The sequence below is a fragment of the Mycetomoellerius zeteki genome, unplaced genomic scaffold (genome assembly GCF_001594055.1).
Source record: "Mycetomoellerius zeteki isolate Tzet28-1 unplaced genomic scaffold, Tzet1.0 scaffold310, whole genome shotgun sequence".
Classification (NCBI taxonomy): Eukaryota; Metazoa; Arthropoda; class Insecta; order Hymenoptera; family Formicidae; genus Mycetomoellerius; species Mycetomoellerius zeteki.
Window position 1 is genome coordinate 305,475 of NW_017257295.1, and position 18,552 is coordinate 324,026.

An 18,552-nucleotide genomic window follows, 5' to 3' on the forward strand; every position below is an offset into this window, starting at 1 on the left:
TATACATATTAAAATCTGTTTGTATTTAGTAAACTAGCGAATTTGATGACCTACAAAGCGGTTGGACAATACCATGATAGATAGTTGGACAATTTATATATATTTTTAACGCGTATTAAGTGTGTCAATAGATGATACGATATATAATGAAATATTGATAAGGACTTTAACCATAGGTCGAAACGTTTACGTTTAATATACATGTAATTGTTTAATTGTTTAATTTTTAATTCACACAATAAATATCTTGTGTTTGGCTCAAATAGGCTTATTAGGCTAATTATTATTAGGTTTTATTCTTCTGAGCCTTGAACATTACTTATATACAAGTAATATTATTGTTATTAGCAAAATGCAGCAATCGAATTATAATAATAATCGAATTTATTGTTCCGCTGTATTTGAATGTCGATTAATTATGACATTTCGCAAATCAGTAAAGTTGCTAAGTTAGCGATCGAGCAGAATATTAAACTCGAACTTGCAGAACACCTGGCCATAATTACTGTCTATAATTATAATGAATTCTTTGAAATTGAATTATGACTAAAATAATCAGTCTTATCTCCATATAGGAATTGAGAAAGGGGAAAATTAGAATTGAACTATCATTAATGTATATTATAATTACAAATTACAACACAAAAGTGATAGATGAAGAAAAGTATATCTACTGCTACAGTTTGTTTAATATTTTAATTTTTATAAATTTTTATAAATTTTTATGATTAAAATATTTAATAATGAAAAATTAATTATAAAATAGTATCTATATTAAATATTTTAATAATGAATTAATATAATTATAATATTTAATTAATTTTTTATAAATCAATATACATAAATATACACATATATCAGACCAGAGTTTTATTTTCGACTCTTATTTCGAAGAATCAGGTGTCTCGTGGTGATTAGTAGCCATAAATCATATTTTTCATGTCATATCGCGATTATTCGAATATCTCCATATATTTAGCCAAGTATTCACAAGGGAGAATAAAAACGCGATAAATCCATGATAAACGCATTTGTAGTTGAATAACTCGACATAGAAAAGTAATTAGTAATAAATTCCTACGATCTATCAGTACATACTGCGCGTACTCAGTTCGATTTTTTTATGCTTCAGTGGATAACATCTAAATAAGGTTTAATATATTTTAAAACATTGTATATTTTTTAAAAGAGCAATTTATTACGGAGAAGTAAAATAAAAGTTTTCTTTTCCTATTTTAATATAGATGTTTTATTTTTTTTATCTTTTTTACTTTACAAATATAAGTATATATTTGCAATATATTATCTTCTCAAATTCTCAATCTGCATTGTTTGACTCTCCTCTCTCTCACTCTTACTCTCACTCACTCACTCACTCACTCACTCACTCACTCACTCACCCCTTTTCTCTTTCTCTCTTTCTCTCTCTTTTTTCTTTCTCTTTCTCTTTATTTTGAAAAAAATCGAGAGGTGACAATAGGAATCTATGGATTCAATAATCTCTCGCATGGAGAGAATTTTCTAAATAACTCGATAGTTCAATTCTCGATTTCTGTCGCAAATACGAATGGCCCGTTCTATTTTTACGGTCAAATTCTATTATAGCAATTGAACGATTGTTTTGTTGTAGTTCACAATATTTTCCCCGTTAGCGCAATTCTGTTTTAAAAATTAGTCAAAGCCAAATTTTAAATATAGGACATATTCGTCTCGTGCAAAAGAACGAGGATGTATGGTACGCCGCGCGTGACGCAACAGACATTAGCTTTGGCCGCGTCGTATCTGTCGTCTATCATGTAACACAAGGAGATTTGTCAAGATTGGCTCGATGTTGCACACACGTTTCTCGTGACGTATTCATGGTATACTGCTGCATCGAATGGACGTAGTTATATACTACAATCGCTCACAGTATTCTTTTTTAAGACAAATAGTCAATTTTCGAAGTAGAGAGAGAGAGAGAGAGAGTAGCTTTATTCTTTTGGAAAATAATTGATAAATTCTTGATGTTCAAAGATAGCAACGACAAAAACGTACACGATTTTATTGAAGTATTAAAATTTAACCGGATTCAGATCTGAAAATAATTTTGTTAGGCTCATTAAAATAATTTTATTAGAAACTTGAATTAATTATTAGAATATGAAAATATTTTTCGAGCATTTGCTCATCGTGTTCAAGATTTCTATGTAATTATTTTGATGGTTCAAAATTATTTTCTAGCTAAATTTTTAAATACTTTAGCAAAATAGTAAATTACTGCATTTAACTTGTATTATAACAAGTTAAGTGTAGTAATTTACATCGGAAGATTTTAATATAACTATCACGTAAATATATTGGCTAACAGGGTATAAGGAAAATCGGCCATAACCGGTGCCATAGAGGTTATTGTCGATTACAGTTCACGATGCGCGAAGAATATGGGAGGTGGAGGAACACATATATCAGTGGCGTGAAACAATTTCGATATTTGTGGTATGCAATGGCGATGCGGTTTATGGACGCAATTCGGAGTGCCATTGTATGCACCGCAGCTTTGTATTTCCGCCTCTTTCGCTGTGTCTCTGTCTGTGTAGTCTGTGTACATTCCAGCCAAGCCATACATCGTGATATATTATAAACCACAAAGTTAATATTCTTAAATTATGTTATGTCTATTGTTAATTTATTGTAAATTTATTTTAAATAATTTTTATATAATATTTTTATATGTTGATTTTATACATATTGATAAGTTGTCAATAGAATAAACGTTTTATACGAGTATTAAATTAAAAAAACCTTTTAATTTGATAATTTTGTTTGTCGATAATGTGTTAATCGTTTTTATCCTACAATCCTAGAAATAAACATTCTAATATATGTTTTCTCTTAAATTTTGGTCACAATTATTTTTGTTTGTTTGAAAAATTAATGCGCTTTAGGGTTAATTTTACTGCCATGAAAATTAGCATTCGTTTAATTCATATAGCAGTCGAACATTTTTAATATTTCAAAAATATTGAGTAAATAAATCTGATAAATACATGAAATTTCTATTTTCATGACTTGGCATATTTGTAAATCAAATTTTTTAAAATAAAAAATTGAATCTTTGTTTTGTCATCTTTTCTTCTATGACAATAGTTTTTACATTTAACGATTCTGTACATGAATGGCCCACCAATGTTGATTGTGGCAATATTGTCTATTCACACAGCGTTATCATGGAAATAAAATCTTTCACAGCTTTTACGAGGGATTGGTTTTTGGTCAAGCAATTTCGATCACTCTGGCGAGATGAGTCTAGATGAATCAGAAACAATAAATCTATCTCTCGTCGAGCATTCTACGCAAATTCTCTATCATCGAACACGCACAGCATAACGTTATCATGCGTTGTGTTTGCACGATTCAACATCCTGATGAAACTGAATTTCGAAACGATCTCCTGTGTCAAATCACAATTACGCTTATTCATGAATCTTAATTTGCGTGTTTTCATGTTTCTGCAAACATCACGCAAAACGGACTACAAACTTATTTGATGTACATTTGATGTACATTTTGTACGAGTAACTCTTAAATCTCAAATAAATGTGTAATTTACGATAAATTTTAGAGAATAAAATTCTACTTGTACATAATTTTATATGGTATTTATTTTTATATATAATTTTACATATTTTACATGTGTCTTACATTTTTTAACATCTTTTATATATTTTACATGTTATAAATGGAAATTAGATATTGATGAGAATAAATTAAATAAGAGAAAGCATTTTATTTTTGGTCGAAGCGTATTTTGGTGCTGAATAATAATATTCATATGTATTCTTCGTAGTATTTTTTAGAATGTATTTATTAGTATTATTATTAAATTAACGATTATAATTTGAGATGTTATTTCCAACTTCAGTTTATGATTGCATTTCGAGCCCAACAAATCAAATCGGCGCATGAGGTAATAAATCTATCTTTGCATGTAATATTTATTTAAATTTCTTTTTTATTTTAAGTAAATGGTACTAAATTAAATCCAAAATAATCTTCCTTCATTTGAAAATATTTCAAGCTTAACTTTATACGTGTACGCTTGCTCTTCTAAAGCAGCTTAAATTGCTGCGAGAAATTCTGTCAGTTTGGAGCATCCAATGGCCTCAAAGTGATTCTATGTTTTGTATGAATACCTTTTGGTAATATAACGAAATGCCATCCTTGTAAATTGAAATTCCCACCAAATCGTTGAAGTAACATGACGTACCGCATATTTTTCAGTGAAGAGGCATAGAAATAGCGAGTCGTCGCGTTTCATCAGAAATTAACCATTGCTGGATTCGATTGATTCCTGTATATTCGTTGGACAATACGCGAATACAATATAATAGATGAGCAATAATAAGATTGAAAGACCGCTAATGTTAAACATAATAATTTTAAATTAAGAAGCGCCATAACGGTCAGAACGTTAAGATGTTGAACTATTGTAAATTCATTTAAATGAATTAATTTCAGAAATGATAATTGCGTGCCGATATGGTTGTCGGACTTTCAACGCAATCAAATCTGAAAATATTAATAATCCCCCCAAATTCCCCAACTTAAAAACTGTAATAAAACTTATTGCGAAAAATAATGCTTCGGCTCATCTATATAATAGATGAGGTTGAAGATAGAGAACTTTTATATAAATAAATCGCTATCAAAGTCTCAAGTGCCTCTCATCCATTTGGAGAATATCACGCAATAATTTTTGAGAACTTATATTCGCTTGCATCAAGCTTCCGATTCATAAATCGATAGGATATGTCGGGTATGTTACATTGCACCATGAATACATCTGTCTGAACATTCAGTAATCTTTTCAGAATATTGCTTATGGAATCTTGCAACGATTTCTTCGAGAAATGTATCCGAATAGTAGCATAGAGACGTGGAAGAAGAGAAAACCGTCACTAGTCAGACAGAAAACATCTATACGATTTTCTTACAATTAATTAATTGCGGACTTAATCACGTGCATCTGTAGCATAAGAATAATTAAATTACATCATGTAAATTGCATAATAATTATAATTAATTTAATTATTAGATGAGAGAAGTATTTTTATTAATGTTTGAATATTAAATATACCTATAACATGCTTTTAATATTATCATTTATATTACCTTGTCTACTGTGACCACAAAACAGGTAATCATTAACAATGTAAATTTATGACTGAGTTTATGTGGTATTTTGATTTACATGATTGAATCATTAAATTTTGTATCGACAGAAATATTGATTCTCTGATTGTGCAACTGACCGCTATCTCGGTATTAAATTTTTTACAAACGTGTTACAACGACTATTTCACTTTTATGACTATTCTATTATTCACCGTTATTCTATTTATTCATCGATAATAATTTTTTTCCATTGAAGCTACGAGCGTCAATGCGGAAAAACTCGTTAACCTTTCGATGATTATTGTGTCAGCGTTATTTACAATTAACGTGCGGCTTCGATAAATAATATTAGGGCAAACTCTTCTGTGAGAAATAATTTTATATAACAATTATATCAGTTTGTCATTATTAAAAGCGTACTTCATAGTTATCAATCGTTTAATAATTTAATTATAATAATTGGCGTATACAGAAATATTTATGTGTAATATATTTATATAATTATGTATAAAAAATTATACAGGTGTAAATCTGTGTAAAATTATATATATTGAAAAAATGACCAATTTATATTAATTATTTGCTGTATTACTATCTAATGATAATACCAATTATTTACTTATCTTATTAAAAATATATACTTATTTTCAAACAATCAAACAGAACTGCAAAGTGCACTAGGCTGATATAATACAGCATAACGTAATGTAATGTAGTAACAAGAAAGTTCTATGTATGTAAACAATGAACTAAGTTAAACGCAATGTTGTCATAAGATAATGTTAGAGCGACTCGCCAAGTCCTGAAGGAAACGCACTGGATAGTAAGGAGAGGACGTTGGGAATTTGAGAGTGTGTTCTCATCCCGTGGCCGTGTTAGGAAATTGCTTTCCTCTGTGCTACGGTGCATCTAGCGTAAATTAGAATACTGCGCAGCCACGAGTGTGAGTACGCGCGGGTATTACTAGCGTATTAGTGTGCCGCATGGCTTGCGACTGGTTTGATCCAATTTAATGTTCTGCTTGCTCTCCTTGGGTTACAGATCTGGACACGATGCTGTACGGATACACGAACAGCATATACGTGCTGGACCACACGCCTGAATCCTTGCCGGTGAGTATAATTCGGCACGTAATGGACCACTTAGGTACAGCTGTTATTGCGATCCTCTCATGATCTGGGGTTGTTTTCCATTACATTATCACTGACCACATATTTTTAACTAAAAGGAAGGGAAGGAGTTGTGGAATATTTTGTTTTATTGAAATAACTCACAAGATATTTATATAACGTGATTATTTTTCATACAAGTTTGTTAGTTATAGAATAATAATAATTATACTAAGTATAGAAGTTCTTCAAATGTATAGAACAACCGTAATAAAAACTGTACAATAAATAAAAACGTACAAAAAATTGCCTTAATGAAAATTTTTCTAAGAATTTTTATATAATTTTTATGTAAATTTAGAATTTTTATGTAAATTTTATAATTTTCAAAATTTATGAATAATTTCATAAGTTGATAGAAAATTGCACTTTTTTAATACAAATTGGAATATTTTCATAAGTACTGAAAAAGTTTATCTCTTTTTTATAATTTTTCATATAGATATCAGAAATTCTGAAATATTCTAAGATTTCTAAAATTTCTCATTCTGATGAAATCTTATACCTATATAAAATCTGAAAAAGTTTAATATTATTTACTTCTCAAAATTACATTAAGTTTTAAAATTACATCTATAAATTATTTGCTTATCTAAACTATTTGCTTCTTTCGAAATTAAAATACAGTTTTTACGACAATATAGTAAACACTTTTAATCTATTTAATTTAAGTGGCTATAATGTTGACATCTCAGCAGACTGTGAAGAAGTAATTTTGACGATTGCCTCCAGAATGCACCCAAAATTGTATAAGATATCATGATACTTTATAACCTATCATCTATTCCGTAACCATCTTATTTCTATCTCTCTACAAATATTAACAGAATAATGAAAGTGATGGAAATAAATATTCCAACTACTTAAAATAGTTGGAATACTTAAAATACTTGAAATACTTGGAATATAATTTACATAAATAGTGATATCACGAAATCATTAGTAACGCTATCACGAATATGTGCTGTATGTGTGAATTAATAACTTTCTTAGTTCATTACGAAGTGATTATTGCGGCTTAACTTACGCGCATATATTTGAAGAGAATTAATTCGGCATACAAGCCATCAACGCGTGCATTACAATACGTAATCAGACCGTTAACCGCGAACGTTGCTACAGAATGCATCATTTAGTATAACTATTATTGTTATAATCATGTAGAGTTCTGCTGTCAAAATGGTAAACGGACTAAATAACGGCGATAACGTAAATATAGGAATAATTCAAAATGCGTTGTAAAATATTATCTTAGCTAATTGTAAAATAGATCACATATACTGCGATAACAACTGATTATCTGAATACAATAATTTGAATATACGTGCAATTCGGGAAAATTCGATCTTCTATGCACAAAATAAGCAATTATTCGATACTATTATTCCACGTTCTAATGGATATGCGATTCTCGATTAAACCCATCAATTATTGTTATAATTGCATAACCAAACTACGCGTTGCTGGATGCATAATAACACATAGATCCCAATCACAATAACCGATTAATTCAATATTCGTAACGTAATATAATTACATCAAACAATCGTGTAACTGTAATTTGCAGAAGTCACGTTAGATTTTACGAATAGTGACAATAGTATTTAATTGCTATTTATTAAACTAAATTTTCATTAAATTTAAAAAGTATATCTCGACTTAGGTACCAATTATAATTTAAAGTAGCATATGAATTTCGAATATCAAAATTTTTATGTGTAAAATAAACCATGAATTTTATCATTATTATTCCAAAGCAGTTGCTAATAAATGATTTTTACTAAATAATGCTTTTGTAAATAATAGTTTGCATATACAAGCATACATAAATCTGTGTAGCGTCCATCAGATAGGTTTACAATGTTTGCATGCACTTAGTTGTTCGTAGATAATGTTAATCGCCATAATGTATATGGAATAGGAACTGTTGCGATAAATAAACGTATAATTAACTATTACTGTTATTGTTAAATTAGTATTCATTGTCGAACATAAAAGCCATTGCAATTATTTGTAACATATGAATTAATACAGCATAAGTAAGATATCATTTTATCAGATACATATTATTCTACAAATAAAATTATATCTGTTCCTAATATAAATTACATGGTTTATTATAATAATTTTTGTATAAGATTCTTGCTAAATATATAATAAAAAAGATATATTATAAGCCAAAGGGAAGTTGTGTTCTCAGACATTTCTTATTTTATTTAGAATTACTCCCAATATTTGTTAAGATCAGTTTTGAAATTTCACGAAATCATTTTATTTCTTAAACCGTATAGTCATGCAGGCAGAAATATTATTGCATCATTAATGTTGAATATTTTAACATAATTTTCTCTTGCTTATGTTTTTCTCGAAAAGATATTACTCTTTCTTCTAAAATATCTGAGTCGTTTTATATAATAAAGTGAAACATTGTACAATCCTTGTGCTTGTTCTATTGCATGCGCGTATTGTTTCCTCTACTATACCAATTCTAACAATTGAAACATTTATGCGACGTTTTGTAGCGCGTTGTACGTATCATTCGCAAAACAATTATAATAATTAGAGAACCGGAATGATGCCTATCGTAATCGCGTTTACAAACGATGCAAACGCGCATTTGAGAACGTATAAATTAATACAAAGTTGATCGGTGCAGTGGTACCGCCGATATGTTGTTATTCAGATAATCTATCAGTAATAATATGATTTAACAATCATGAAATCACAATACATTTGGGAATGCCCTGCAGATGTTGCAGAGTACTAAATGTGCCTCATGATATGGTAATTAATGCGAAAAGCATTTTGTTTCCAATGAAAGTGTATTCGTTTGAACTCACGCACTAGCTTTAGTAATTTCGTTTAGCAATTTGCATTAGTGTGAAATCGCGGCGGGGCGCGAATATGTAGCGCTCTCAAGCGATTTCCTGCAATTATTTGAACATCGCGTATGCGACAACGACAAAAAAAAAGAGAGGAAAACTAACGCCTCGCAATTTACGATGTACGATACGCACTAAATCGAAGCGGTTCGCTTATCAAAGCGTGGAAAAACGCATTAATTAAGCGAATGTCGCTTGTGTCAATTAAAACTCTTTTTACGCACCGTTGCACGCGTTGTTTTTATGCGTTTTACGAAAATATATCAAAATAGATTTATCTCTATTTCAGTCGTTGTTATAAATTTATTTCCATTAGATTATGCTTTATCGAATACTTTATATAAATTTACAATTATGTTATAGACTTTATTTTTTCAGTTGAAACATATATAATATGTTAACCATTCCATTTCATTTTATCTATTTAATTTAATTTATAGCCATTCCGTTCAACAGTAAAAACTCGCCAGTAGAAATTTTATGTGTTTCTTTGAACAGTTGTATTTTGAACAGTTATATTAATTCTATTTTTAGTAATTGAGAGGTATAACTACTTAGAATCTCAATCAAGATGTAACGCTTTGTCTTCAGTTACTGCGCACAAAAGATGCTCAAAACCTGGATCTATTTACTAAATAAAAATAAGATAATAAATGGACGCAGTATTTTAATTAATAATAATTTATTAATTTAAACAATAACTGGATAAGTGTATATGGAAGTTGCATATATTTTTAGAAAATTGCTTCTACATAAAAACTGTTTTAAACCACTAAATAAAAACTCTTATAAAGCTTTTATCTATTTTTTAAGTAATATTGTTATAACTAATGAGAATACAGTAAAACTAAACAATAACTGGATGTAAAAAACTGGATCTAAAAAAATCGTATACATTTATATCAGAGCTAATATAACGACACTGAAAAAAAATTTTATAAACTATGTAATTTTTTTTAATAGTTCCAAGTAAACATTTATTGAAGAAAAAAATTACTTATTGTCAGACTTAAAAAATGTTTTTTCAGTTAATATATTTCAATCAATTATTATAATCACAAATAGATTTTTTACTGGAATTCCTTTACTTAAGTTATTGTTAACGATTTAGTAGACCATCACGGATAATACCTTTCCCATTCGTACGTGATAATTATCGCTTCCGTGAACACAAAGAAGCGGGATTACCATCGCCGCTGGCGAAACTCGTGCTCGGTCTAAGGGGGCTTAATAAAAATCCCAGTTTCAATAAAAGTAGATTTTACCATGGACGTACTCTATTAATCTGACCGCATAAGCGCATGATATCGCCTCGTCGGTATTAATCCTGGGCTAAACATCCCTGGCGAACAATGTTCTCCTATTATCCGCCCATCGGTACGATGAAACCGACATAATTATCCTGTTACGCAAATCGTCCCGCGTATCCTTCTCGTGTACGCGCTTGTGACCTTCTCCTCCTGTTTTCACCCCTTTATCGAAAGTTTCCTATAGAGCTCCTGTCGGTATTAATTAACTTAATTAGATGGGTTCTCTTCATTAGCAGCTGCTCTCAATGGTTCCTGTTGACAAGGGGGCTACAAGGGGAATTAACAACATGGGCGAACTACCCTCCTGGATGAGCAAAATGTAGTTGAATATTATCGCTGATATTCTGTGGCAGAGTGATAAACGATAATTCTAAAGGAAGAACCGGGAAAGCCTGCGAGTTGTATATGTTTATATGATGATACACATTTGCTGTTTAATGACGCAGATTTGCACCGGAAATATTTAATACTCGCACACGAGGGAATTAAATCATAAAATGCGGCAGTAAACACGTTTCATAAATTCAGAAATTGTACGAACGTTAACGAATGATAGTTTTATGCGATATAAAATGTTGATATAACGATACCGATTCGACAGTTGGAAAATTGATGCACACATTAATGGGAACGGGAGGAAACATAAAGCTATTTTTGTTAATATGAGATTGTGTTATCACTTCCATTATCACAATCTTGACTTTAATGCGTAACGCTGATCGATACAAAAACGGAAAATTTTCTTTTCTGCTAAATTGTTTTGTAAATTTAGAAATATTTTTTTATTAAAGCAAATGTATTTGCTGAATGATGACGCAGCGACAACAGTTACAATATGAGTTAACATTTTTATATAATTGCTATAAAATTAATTTTGACCGATTAAGCCACAAAGATTGATTTTGCTTTACTTTATATCTTTTTTAGCTTTCTTCTCTTGATTAGAATTAATTCCTGATTCATGAGTTGATAAGTGCAAGAAATTAAAACGATTTGTTAACAATTAACTTACTCGGCGTATATAAATCGGATTGCTCATTTATAATCTACTTATTAGTAGCAACCCTTGATTTACCCTTAATTTTCAAACGGCTAATCGATAAACTATGCTTATCTCTAATCAATATTCGAAGCTAATTATTTAAAGCATGTCGAAATTCAATTTTCATGAATAGTTAAATTCTCAATTTTAATATACAAGAAGTTAAATGGGTTTTATTTTAATGGTATATATATATATATGTATTTCAGCAAATCAATAATATACATTGTCATCAATAAAAATCAACAAGTAATGTAAAAATAACGAGACAAGAGAATTGGAGCAGGAAAGATTAAAAGTATCTTAAAATGATGTATTTTTTTACTGTGCAATATTATGTTATCTATTTTTGAATTTGTATAATTATTTCATTAATTGTAGATGTCCAAATGGGATATTTCTAAACATTTTCGAAAATTGGAACAGAAGAAATCAAAGCTTTTTTAAAATAAGATGTAAATTTTTTTTTACTATGCAACGTGTTACTTATTTTGTAATTTATATAATTATCTAAGTAATTTGCGGATTTGCGCGCGCGCGCGTCCAAATGAGATATTTCTCCACTCAATCTTTGTGAGAAGAAATATAATGGATAATATATCTTGCAGAAGAAGCTATATCTTGCAGTATATTTTTCAACCTCAAGTAAAAATTATTTCTTTCCCCATTGCATAAACTCCCTCCGCAAAATCCTGTTCCTCGCGGCAAAAAGTCTTCGTCAGTCGTTCTATCCAAGTCCGCCCTTTCGACCTGGTTATCTATCAGCGTTGAAGGATTCGAGAAAAGTTCGCGCGCAGCAGAAAATATCAAGACCGAAGGGATACGCATCCCGAGGGATCGACCTGGGATACTGTCTTCCCCTGTACACCAGATACATCGAATCAGCTTGATGCTTGTTATCGTTCACCATTTGATCTCTTTACTATTTTCCATCGACCTCTTTCATTCGTCAACCATCCTGAAGATAACGTTCTCTTCAGACATCGCCCTTGAATATGATAAAGATCGTGCTCTCATTACTCATAGAAAAGAAAAATGACTAAGGCTAAAGAAAAAGTTTTTGTTTCCCGGGATATAATCGCTCAACACGGAAACTTGCGCAGAATTGATTGGTCGCGAGAAAGGATTAAGAACATTGCTTTCATCTGTCTTCCATACTGAATAATATTGGAAATGGGAAAAGATAGGAACTTTGAACACTCATAAAAGGATGATTTTGTAGCAACTTTTTAAATCTGCTTATAAAAATTGTTACAATATCTCAGCTTTTCTTCAATCGGTAAGTTTTCGCGAATACATTAAATATTGAAATATTTACTGCGCGAATCAATGATATTTCTATGAAAATTGTGATTATAAATGTGATAATATATAATAATATTTTGCATAATATTATATATATTATATTGTAAAAGAATTTATTATTTTATATTATTACGTGATTTTAATAATGTGCGTTATCAAACAGATATAAAATGTCCTTTCTGCTTTGCTGCATGAGATATATTAACATACAATATCAAATATTTCAAATTAAATTATGTTCAATTATGATTTCGTCTAGACGCGATAAACAACGCTAAATGATGATTGTATGCCTCTATCGAAGTTTCTTGATAGCAATATATCTCGTTAAAGTTGCGCTAATAGCATTTCTCTGGGACTCTACACAACGAAAGGTCAAAGATGCGTTACCTACTGACAAAGGAATCGCTTGAGTGACTTTCTCGAGTATGTTTCGCTATGAACCAGCACAATGCAATTTAATTTGGGTTATTATTATTAATCAAAATTGAATGCTAACTTAGAGTCTATAATATCAAATTAAATTTATAAAATTTATAGAGAGAGAGAGAGAGCGATATATATTTTAATCATATTTCTAATATATTTAACTTTTTATAAAATCTGTGATTTTAATTTCTATACATATAATATTTAATATAAAATTACAGATATAGCAATATATATAAATTCTGTTAACATGATTTTTCGTATTCTTTCAATATTATAACTTTTGTAATTAACATTGAGTTGATTAGTTCATTTAATTAAATAATTTACACTTGACCGTAAGATTATTAAATTAGCTCATATCGACAATGAGATTACTTCAAAAATTTATTATGTTCGCTTCTTTAGTAGTTTCTGCGATATTAAATAAAATAATTTAACGAATTCCAGTTGCATTATGTAGCATCCTGCTGGATTTTACGGGGACTTTCATTTCTCTCCTTAAACCCTTCGTAAGTTGAGATACATTAAGCGAAGAGCTTAAGCTGCTTCGACCGTGCTCGTAGACGAAACTCGTTGCATTCGCCAAAAGTATATCTTACATTTTCGGTGAAAGTTCACAATGTGTAGCAACTTGCGAGCGGCGATCTGTGCATTGAAAATGCTTTTAAAACCGCGCTGCTTCGTCTCGCTGTTAGCCTCGGTTTCGCTGATCGTAACTAGTTTGAATGAGATTTTCAGCAAACTCGATGAAAAGTCTTTCCAATGAAAATACGAGTAAGCAAGCATTGAACATAGCTAGATAATGGCTAAAAGCGCAGAAGCAAGTCGGCGTAATTATGGTTTTTCCGACGCACGGATGGAACGGTACTTGCGCAAGAATTGCGAAGTTTCGCAAAAGTGGAAAATTGTTCACGTCTAAGATGGGAATTGAGATATCTTCGTTTGAAATTTTCCAACTTTTCAAGTTGAATTCAATTATTCGTGTTCCCAATTATTTTCTTCCGTTGAAACGATTCAGGCACCTATAATAAAGAAGCACGTTTATTTCGTGAATACGTTCGTTTTAGCGAGCAATTTTTAATGATCCGCTTGTAATTAAGAAAATCGCTCTCTAAATATCATCATCATTCGAGTCTACGTTTGAGCTTTCAGTACATCATCTCTTTATTTTACGCATGAAATGTTTTTCTTTGGAAAACCGCACGTAATACCATATTCATGATATGCCTGCAATTTATTTCTAACTACAAGGAATGAGGACAGATTGTGTACGACTACATTTTTTCTTTAAATATAAAAGTTTGATCGTTAAGAAAAGAGTTTGAAATAAAAGATGCGAGCGAATATTCGGCACACAGTCGTACCATTTTAATAATACGTTTATATTAAAATTTCAAAATATATCTCGAACTTCAAAAAAAAAACCAACAAACGTGATGAAGAAATACAGTAAAATTTCTGCTTTACATATTTGCAAAGATGCATCGTTCGAGAAGAACACTATTAAAATATGTATAATATGATTTTTTAAAAGACCAACAAACGTGATGAAGAAATGAAGTAAAATTTCTGCTTTACATATTTGCAAAGATGCATCGTTCGAGAAGAACACTATTAAAATATAAAATAAAAAATCATACAATCTCTTCTAATAACGTAATTTTAATAACTTCTGCTTTTAAGAAGATATCATTACGAGATTTTAGCCTTATACATTTTTATTTAGAAAGTAAATGAAAAATAATATTAATATAAACAGACTGAACGTTTAACGTAACAACTTTAATAACATCTCTTCCATCTCTGAGATACGGCACGTTTTTTATTATAATAATATTCCTAGTGCCTACGTTGTGTTGTTAGAAAAGTCTTTCGCCTGAGGGTGCGTTGCGAATGAGGTCCTTCCAAAACGAATAGAATTCTAGGAAAGGAAATCCGCGTTGAAAATGTTATCTTGTTAGACACATAGTATTTTTTGATTCTATAACAGGCAGTATTTTTAACAAGCTTCGCTGGACACTGTAATTTATGTAATTCAAAATATTATATTGTATTATACTTTTCACAACAATTAAACGCACAACACTTTAAACGCATTTATTAAGAGATCTGATTGAGATTTTAAATTATTATTGAAATTATCTGAAGTTAATAAAATTGATTTAAAAAACTGATATATGATATAACTTTGATATGCACAACGTCTTTCTTATATACGTAAATTTGTATAATAGAAAACGTAATTTTATTATAATTTATTATTAATGTTGTATTATTAATGTTGTATGTCATGAGATTGATATATTGGACATATTATGCGCAATATAATGCCGCAAGTGTAACGTCTAATTAGTAAATATATAACCGTAGGACATGGACATGCTGCAGCTGTTCGCATCTCCGGCAGGTCGAGCGTTACTCACGAGCGACAATCGGGCGAGGGGATCAACGTCGACCTCCTCCTTGTCTCGAGAGTCCTCGTCGAGGTTGAAGAGTAGCAGGAGACCATCGGGCACTGGCACAGTCAGTGCACCCACGTCACCGCCAAGACGGCGGAAGTCGAGCGCCGAACTTTACAAGGAAGCTGTCGAGATCCTTGGCCTCACTTGCTCATTGACCGATAGCTGCCGGTGCATCGATTGCCAGGTATCATCTCATATATTATTAACTTTCAAGTTATGCTCAACATGACAACATTATACATTACTACTATAATTTTTTATAATCTTTTATGATGTAACCGCATTATAATATACGGTATATCAAATTTGATATATTGATTATTCAAAAAATCATTACTTTAAATAAAATTTATTAATAAATTTGTTATTTGCAATTTGTGTCTTAAAAGCTCTGATTCAACTAAAGATTATTTGAATAAACGAAAATACGAAAATCTATCAATACAATCTCATAACTTTTATATTTATTACAAAATATTACAAGGCAAAATTTCTGACGAAAATTATTTCACTTTTAAAGGATTTTTTTACATAGATATCGTACAGTTTGCCGCATTTGCTTAAGCACTACATGTCAGCCATATTGCAAATTGATAATTTAGAATTTTATTGGAAATATTAATCGATCAAGAAATTGGATTTAATTAATATTCACAGTCTATTCTTTTTCCTTGTAAGACAATTACATCGCGTATGTAGTTGCCGCAAACAAAATGACGTCAACTGTATTCACACAAATGAAGTTGATATTGGCTAGTTTGTGTACTAATTGGACAATTCTGTTACGGATTACTCGTCGTGGAACGAACTTTTTTTACTGCTCCATTTTGGCTTGCACTTTTAGGTTCGTTAGCTACGGTCGGAAAATTCTGATTCAATTCCGTCAGATTGTAAGACTGTTAATGTAAAAGCTATAAATTTTATCAGTTATAAAATTTTTGTCTTTACAATATATGTATAAATAAATCTTTACTCTAAAAGCTAAGAGAATCATTAATTAATCTTTTCTCTCTCTCAAACTAATATATATAGGCTAAAATATTAATAATACAAATATTTCTCGTGAAGTATATATTTTACTATTTTATATGTTTATGTGTAAAGAAATAAATAATTTTATAATAAAAGAGGAAATATATTAATTTATTAATAATACATTATTAATAACACTGATGTTTAGACTCGATTGATTACTTGAATTAAATTCAAATACTTCACTATCGCACTATTGCAATTTAATGATACTCACTGTTTTTCTTGCAGAGCAACTACTTTGATTGCGATGACGATTGCGCTGACGCCGGTACAGAACTGGCTGCAGGCACTCCTATTCTATTGGACCACGCTCTATCGCATCATCTGACTGTGTGTTCCATACAGTAGCAAACGACCGGTAGACGAAGATTTCGAAAAAATCGGTCCCTTGTTAGCCCGCTCTGCCATACGTTCCAGAAGAAGATGATGACGTCGACTTGTCAATATCTTCTGATAATTGCAACATTCGCGTTAAAAGCAAAAATTAGCGAGACTGAAATCAGCGCGGCAACGATAATACAATAGAGATCGAATACCGGATAACAGGAAAATTGAGTCGTTGTTTTGCATTCCGCGAGTCTCCACTGAGTTTATGCAAATATTATATGTATTTTCTCTTGCCAAGTAATTTATCTAACTCTTATAAGATTATTTGCTCAACCGTTTTATCGGATAAATGCGTCAGGCTTCACACATAATATATGAATTATTATCTAGATATTATCCGAACACATTTGTCTCATGATAATACAGTATGAATATCGATAAATTTATGATATCATTAACGCGAAGTAAGTTTTTGTAAATTATTTGTTCTGTATTATAGTAGTGGCGCAACGACTCGCACGTTTGTATTGTCAAAAATTGCGTTCAGAAACGATGATAAAGTATGGCTCAAAAATCGGACGAATTTAAATTATGTCAAACCAGCGCCAAAAAATTTACAATAGGATATCCTAATTAATAATTAGCCTGCGCACCGCATTCGTACCCCGTTCGGTCATCCATCATCGGATAAATGTATCGGTATTATCTAATCGGATTGCCGATAAGCGCGGTGTATATGAAATCTATATACATACATATGTCTTGTGTGTGTATATAGATACATACATATTATATTTACTACATGTTTTATTATTAATATTTACTTAAGTCTAGCGAAATGCAATTGTTAAACAGTAAATGCGCGCAGCTGAATAAAAAGATAATGGAAATAATTTCGCACGACGTTATATATAGACTTTACATGTATGTCACGCAGTTGAATATGTGTTCGATTAAGTTTTCTAAAATGAACCCCCTCCTATTGAGAACTCTACGTTGAGTTGAGGAGACGCAAGTAATAATATTGGCGAATAGGTTTTCTCAATCGAAACGTGCACGGCGCTGAAACGAGTGCTCATTACAAAGCAAAGTCTAGACGAATTTTCTATTTGTTATATATATATATATATAAATGAGTTTTCTGTGAAATAATTAATAAAAAGGTTGAGGAGACCTCTCGCAACGTATAATTATAAGCGATGTAACGATAAACGAAATTAGGCCTGAATTACATTGCGCACTTCGAACTAGGTGATTTTAGATTAAGGTATGAACAGAAGAAAGCATCGTACTTATATGAAGGATTAAAAAAAAATTTAGCGATATACTAACCGGGATTTCAAAGAGGGTCAAGTGCCAAATAATTTATTGCTAAGCTTGCCAGATAAATAATCGAATTGTTAAGGAAACTTTCGCGTGTATGTTAATTAA

The 18,552-nt window shown here is 30.6% G+C and overlaps 1 protein-coding gene across 2 annotated transcripts in view; it reads left to right on the top strand.

Annotated features, from left to right (window-relative positions):
- LOC108724788 (uncharacterized) overlaps positions 1 to 17,909 on the top strand; it is a 140,339-nt gene extending 122,430 nt beyond the window's left edge. For both annotated transcript variants that reach the window (XM_018451402.1, XM_018451401.1), the window contains exons 5-7: positions 6,199 to 6,269; positions 15,668 to 15,943; positions 17,023 to 17,909. In XM_018451402.1, the coding sequence (XP_018306904.1) occupies positions 6,199 to 6,269; positions 15,668 to 15,943; positions 17,023 to 17,142 (467 nt within the window). In that variant the 3' untranslated portion in view covers positions 17,143 to 17,909. The remainder of the gene's footprint in view (positions 1 to 6,198; positions 6,270 to 15,667; positions 15,944 to 17,022) is intronic.
- The last annotated feature ends 643 nt before the right edge of the window (positions 17,910 to 18,552 follow it).